The following is a 6,760-nucleotide window of genomic DNA, read 5'->3' on the forward strand; positions in this document are numbered from 1 at the left end:
AGTAGTTTGTCCAAGTGGTGTTGCCGTAAGTAGCTGTCCAAGATGGCCGACGACGGCGGACGCGACTGCGCATGTGTGACTCACATCGGGTAGCGACAGTCCCTTCAGAGACAGATCCTGTGTGATGCATTCAAAGACACTTCTGATAAACAGAAAAGGCGATATCGGTACCAAAAAAAACAAAAAACACTTTGTGAAACTTTTATTCACGGCTCCACATGCTGACAGTCATTTCTCCGTCGTGTGGCTCTTCATGTGAAGCCTCACGTATGTCTTTCGGTGGAAGCCTTTGCCGCAGACCTCGCAGCGGTGCGGTTTCTCCCCCGTGTGCGTGCCGCTGTGCTGCTTCAGGGTGGAGTGGTCGCTGAAACACCGGCCGCACACGTTGCACAGGTACGGTTTCTCCCCCGTGTGCGTCCGCATGTGCCGCATCATGTTGTGGCGGCAGTTGAAGGATTTCCCGCACTCGCTGCAGAGGAACGGCTTCTCGCCCGTGTGGATCCTCATGTGCATCTCCAGGTTCCCCTGACTGTCGAAGCACTTCCCGCACACTTCGCACACCTTCCCGTTTTTGTGCGTTTTCAGGTGGACTTTTAAACTTTCCTCGGAGTCGAAATGCGTCCCGCAAACGCCGCACAGGTCCGTTGCGTGACTTTTGGCGTGATTCACCAAAGAAACGACGGAGTGAAACATCTTCCCGCACACTTCACATATCGTCCGCGTCTGCTGCTTTTTCGGCGACGGCCTTTTGATTTTTTTCTCGCCTTCGTTCTCACCGTTTTCGCTTTCGAACGCGCTGTTCGGGTCGAGGTTCTTCTTGTTCACGTGAACCAGCAGGTGGCGTTTCCACGTGGAGTAGTCATTGAAGCACTTGCCGCAGACGCTGCAGGGGTACGGCTTCTCCCCCGTGTGTATCCGGATGTGCCGCATCATGTTGTGGCGGCAATTGAAGGATTTCCCGCACTCGCTGCAGTTGAACGGTTTCTCTCCCGTGTGGATCCTCATGTGCGTCTCCAGAGCACTCGACGTGCCGAAGCATTTCCCGCAAACGCCGCAGATCCCGGCTTTCACGTGAGTCTTCAGATGATCCTGAAAGCTCTCCTCCTTGTCGAAGTGTTCCCCGCAGACGCCGCAAACGTCCTTCGGGTGAACCTCCATGTGATTCACCAGCGAGACGTTGGCGTGGAAAGCTTTGCCGCACACTTTACAGCAGATGCGCGGTTTGGATTTCTTGGCGGGAAGCAGTTTGGCGTCCGCCGATAAACGAGACGTCTTCCTCTTCTTCCACTCGCCGTCGCCGTCGTCGCTCTGAGACCCGGCGCTGCCCCTCCAATCCTCGTCACTGTCCTCGTGTTCGGCTGCAGAACAGCTGGAGGACGCGGCGTCGTCGTCGTCCTCCTCCTTCGTCCGGCCGTGGTCCGCCGACGTTCCCGGCAGAGCATCTCCTTCTCCTGCTTTCTGGTAGCTGGACTGAAGCGGCTCGAGCTCGTTCTTCACGTACGGAGGAGTGAAGATGAACCTGATGGTGTTGTCCTCCTCCGCGTCCTGAAGCTGCTCCTCCTCTTCCTCCTGGCTGCTGCGGAGCTCCTGCTGGTTCTTCTCCTGGTCAACACCGGAGCTCCACTCCTGGTCACAGCACACCTCCTCTTCCTCCTCCTCATCCTCCTGCTGCTGCTCAAAGAAATCTTCATCCCAGACAGAGAGAGCCAGCTGTGGTTGATCTGCAGAAAAAAAACAATGAGAAACTTTTTTTTTTTAAATCACAAAAGAATTATGATCTAAACAAAGTGATTTTTTAAATGAAAAATGCCAGATTTTCTTATTCCATCTTCTCAGATGTGAATATTTTCTTGGTCCTTTCTTCCTTAAAAATGAAGATCTTTGAGTTGTGGACTGTCGGTCAGGACAAAACAAGATATTTGAGGACGACACCTCGGCCTTTAGGAAGCAGACATCTGCACTTTCCTAATGACTAATTGATAATGACAGTAATCGTTAGTTGCAGCGCTATTACACATTACATATTAATCTTACTTATACTAACTGGAAGTAGAGACATTTGTATTTTTAGTATTGTCTACATGTGTTATGACATTGTCTAATAAAGGACATCCTGTGTGTTTCAAAATTATGAGTTAAAAGGTCACTACTTAGCCTGTTAGTTAGACATTAGTCTGCATTAAAACAACAGTCAGGTGCCCAAATGAACACTGGGGAAATGACAGATGCCAAAAATGTATTTAAAAGTAGATGATCAGCTTCTATTGAGCTTCATCAGTTTGAGTTAGTCATATCAAGTGATATCTGACACATTTACAGTCTTTTTAGCATCAGATTCCCTCTTAGTGTTTCCCTGTTGAGCTGTGGTGGAAGTATAGTAACACAAAGACTTTGCTACTAAAAACACTGTAACGTTGAAACATAGAAGATGAAGATTTGACTCATTTGGACGACTGAAGCTTCATATTAGCTTCAGATCAACTTTTAAATCCATGTTTCCACAGAAGGAGGACTGTGGATTTAGTCCTCCATCACTTCCATTGTAAACATGATGAAGGATCTTCTAATGGTCAGTATGAACAGGAGGAATCATTACAGAGAGATAAACTGCTTTAATGATCATTTGGGCTCCTGACTGTTGTTTTAAAACACTTGTAAAACTGTGAACTTGTCCTTTAAATGGATATAATACAAGCCGAAAGTTAAGTCATACCTTTAAAATAAGAACTACATCTTAAACCGTGGCTTATCACACATATACATTTAAAGATACATTTGCAAACTTTAAATTTCTACATATTTCAGTGAAGTTTGGGCATCTTTACATTACACAGGTTAATGTGTGGCCGGCTCACCTGCTTAAACCCTTGTCAGCTTCTTTCTAGCAAAGTATTTAATATCCTGACCTGTTATTAAAAACCTTTGACATCACTAACTTAATTAATTATCTGTGTCGCACTTCATTTTTCCTCCTGGAAAGTGGGCGTTTTTACATTTTTTTAAATCCTAGGATGGCAAAGTCATGACCCGCCTTGCTCTACCTCTGATTGGCTGCTCCTTGTTTCTTAACCAATCCACGCATAGAATGGAACGTGTATGAGCCAATCAGAGGCAGAGCAAGGCGGGGTCATACCTTCGCCATCCTAGGGAAATAAAAGAATAGTGATCCCAGTGATTAGCCGGCGCCGGGGCACGACTAAATAAAGAAACATGCCACTGATTCACAAACCTGAGTGTGTGTTAATGTTTACAGCAGGTTTGGACAGAGTCTTGAGCATCCTGCGCTGCCGGCGGACCTCCCGTCTGGACAGCAGCAGCTCCTCTTCGTAGCCTGCGATGGTTTCTTTCACCGCCTCGAAGATTTCCTCTGCAGCTGCACACAGACGCTCATTAACCAGCTCTCTGAGCCGCTGCATGCTCGTCATGATGCGGCTTCACTCTCCGCTGATGCACCGGCGGCTCGGTTAGATGTGAAACCTGTTTTTATTATTATTATTATTATTTATTGTTTTTAATGCTGTCTTGTTGTTGTGGCTCACTGCGGAGGAGCTAAAGCCTGTCCTGCTGGCAGAGGAGGGAAGTAACTAAGTATTTCTACTTCGTTACTGTACTTTACATTTGAGGTACTTTCTACTCTTTACATTGTCTAAACAGGCTCGTTACTTTCAACCTCAGTGACTTTATAGAAAGAAGACATGACGTGCAAATGAGCGATAAAAAAAAACAAACATCTTTTTTTTTCTTTCTTTTGGTGTGTGCAGCTCTGTGTCGCCCCAAGCAGTGGCGATCCTAGGAACTGGGGGGCCACAGACAAAGAAGCCCACTTAGCCTAATATGTTATTTAGCCAACGCATTGTGATTTACCAAACCTGAAGGTAATGTTGCTGACGGTAACTGTGTCTATAAATAATAAGTTTGAAGGGCAGGTATTAACCTGCTGTTACCATGGAGACGAGGAGGCACAGTGACATACACATTTTTGGCTTAACTAACAGCATTGACTTTGTCACTAATACTCTCCCATATGTGGGTTTTTATGGTAATATTATTTGTTGTTATAACTCAATATATTAGTTAACCTCTTCCACTAGAACCTGATCACATTTCATTTTGCAGCTTGCAGCTTTCTGCTCGTCCAAACTCTCCATTAAGACACAAAACCCTCATTTAAATACTGCTGTCTGCACCTGTTGTCATTAGCAGTTATTCTTAGTAGATCACCTGCAAAACACACGCTAACCAAACTGTTGCACTGCACACGCAATTTAGTACCTTTATTTGGGATGTTAGTAAATCAGGCCCTTAGTGTCTTTCTTAATGTGAATCTACTCTAAAGACAATCTCACTGTTTCACTGTTAAAACAGTTTGATGCTGATGTTTTACACATTTTATTTGATTTTTCTTTGTTATATTTTCCATTTTGAGTTTGATTTGTTTGGAATAGTATTTGTTTTGGATAGTTTTTAAAATCTAATTTACAACATTTAATATAAATAAATTGTAAATACACTTGTAATAGTGTCTGCTGTAAATCAGGCCCTTAGTGTCCAGTGATTTCTTTAAGAGGAAGACTATCCTATTTTGCGTCCTGAGAACTTTTTTATTTTTTTGCTTTTGTATTTAAGTACATTTCAGAGCCTGAACTTTCTTACTTTAACTTGAGTAAAGAAGTTGAATCAGTACTTCTACTTCTACCAGAGTATTTTTCTACAAAAGTATCTGTACGTGGAATGTGAGGACTTCTGCCTGCTGGTGCTGAAACAAGCCGGTGTTACACTTAATTTGGTGACCCTTCAGATTCTGTGACCTGCAGCGGTAGTAAGAGCTTCTCAGATCCTTTATTTAACTAAAAGTATCATTACCACAATGTTAAAAAATACTTAATTATGAGTAAAAAATCATACATTATAAAATCCCACTTAAGTAAAAGTAAAGAAGTAGTATAGCTAAATGTATTTAAAGCACTAAAGAACAAGTATGAAGCTAATTCTAAAGAAAATTGTGTGTTTTCTGCAGAATTACTACTTGAACTTTAGTGTTTTTAGTAGGATTTAAAATGCAAATGGTTTTACTTGTAATTTAATATGTTTACATTAATACTTTAACTTTCATTTTAAGGATCTGAGTACTTCTATCAACACTTCAGGACACAGAATCTGAAGGGTCACCAAATAAAGTGTAACACCAGCAGCCGTCTGAGAGCCCATTTCTCTTCTTTCTCTTCTTTCTTTCTTTCTTTCTATATATATAATAACATTTAATATATGGAGGACAAACATTTATCTGTGATCCAAATGTGTGAATCCTTCCTGACTGATTCACATGAGCAACATCTTCAGTTTATCTGTTTACATGATGATGTTTGTAACTTCCACTAGATGGCGATGTTTTCTAATTAACCCTCCAGCAGCAGTCAATGATTCCTTCTGTTCATATTAACACATCTTTAAATGTGCTTTTAAAGGAAGTGATGGAGGAAAGAAAGAAAGAGGAAAGACACTTTCTCTTTCTCCTTTTTCTTTCTTCATCTTCCTTTTTCTTTCTTTCATCTTTTTCTTCATCTTCCTTTTTTTCTTTCCTCCTTTTTTTCCTCCTTTCTTTCATTTTTCTTCATCTTCCTCCTTTTTCTTTCTCCATCTTGCTTTTTCTTTCTTTCCTTCTCCTTTTTCTTTCTTTCATCTTCCTCCTTTTTTCTCTTCTCTTTCATTTTTCTTCATCTTCCTCCTTTTTCTTTCTTTCCTTTTTTTCTTTCTTTATCTTCCTTTCCTCCTTTTCTTCATCTTCCTTTTTTTCGTTCCTTCCTTTTTCTTTTTCATCTTTTTCTTCATCTTCCTCCTTTTTCTTTCCTTTCCTCCTTCCTTTCTTTACTTCTTTGTCGTTCTTTATCCCTTTTCTTTCTTTCCTACTTCCTCCTTTCTTTCTTCATCTTCCTCCTTCTTTCTTCCTGTCATCTGAAGCTTCATATTAGCTTCAGATCAACTTTTAAATCCATGTTTCCACAGAAGGAGGACTGTGGGTTTAGTCCTCCATCACTTCCATTGTAAACATGATGAAGGATCTTCTGATGGTCAGTATGAACAGGAGGAATCATTACAGAGAGATAAACTGCTTTAATGATCATTTAAGACTCAATTTAACTTATTTAATAAAGAAATAACCAGCAGACGTTTTAACATTCAATAGTTTTATTGTGAAAAAAGTCTCTTCATTCCCCCTCGCCTTGAAACTGTACAATCAATAATTTAAAAAAAGAAAAGAAAAATGTTCAGCTTGAAGAACGTCCACACACACACACACACACACACACACACACACACACACACACACACACACACACACACACGCACACACACACACACACACACTCTCTCTCTCTCTCACACACAAACACACACACAGCAGCTTTAGCAAAAAAAACAAAAACAAAAACAAAACAAGAATAGTGTTTTACAGGTTTGTGTTTTTTGTGTTTTTGTGTGCGTTTTCTTTTTTTTTTAATGTTTTTATCACAACTCTCCTTTAACGCTCCGTTACACACAAACATTTCCACAACAGGAGGGCGTCCCTGAAAGGAGAGAGAGGGGGGCGGGGCTCCTGAATCTATTATAACTCCTCCATCCATCCTTTACCAAACAAGACAATTAAAAAATATACAAAACAAAATCCTAGGATGGCGAAGGCATTACCCCGCCTTGCTCTGCCTCTGATTGGCTGCTCCTTGTTTCTTAACCAATCCACGCATAGAATGGAACGTGTAAG

General features: G+C 41.7%; 1 protein-coding gene across 1 annotated transcript; it reads right to left on the reverse strand.

Annotated features, from left to right (window-relative positions):
- Nucleotides 1–227: 227 nt before the first annotated feature.
- LOC133999057 (gastrula zinc finger protein XlCGF26.1-like) lies at nucleotides 228–3,431 on the reverse strand. The gene is made up of 2 exons (XM_062438181.1): nucleotides 3,230–3,431; nucleotides 228–1,721 (listed from the first exon to the last, which is right to left on the reverse strand). The coding sequence occupies exons 1-2, from the start codon at nucleotides 3,423–3,425 to the stop codon at nucleotides 229–231; spliced, it is 1,689 nt and encodes a 562-aa protein (XP_062294165.1). The 5' UTR covers nucleotides 3,426–3,431; the 3' UTR covers nucleotide 228.
- Between the last annotated feature and the right edge of the window lie 3,329 nt (nucleotides 3,432–6,760).

The sequence above is a fragment of the Scomber scombrus genome, chromosome 18, assembly GCF_963691925.1.
Source record: "Scomber scombrus chromosome 18, fScoSco1.1, whole genome shotgun sequence".
NCBI lineage: Eukaryota > Metazoa > Chordata > Actinopteri > Scombriformes > Scombridae > Scomber > Scomber scombrus.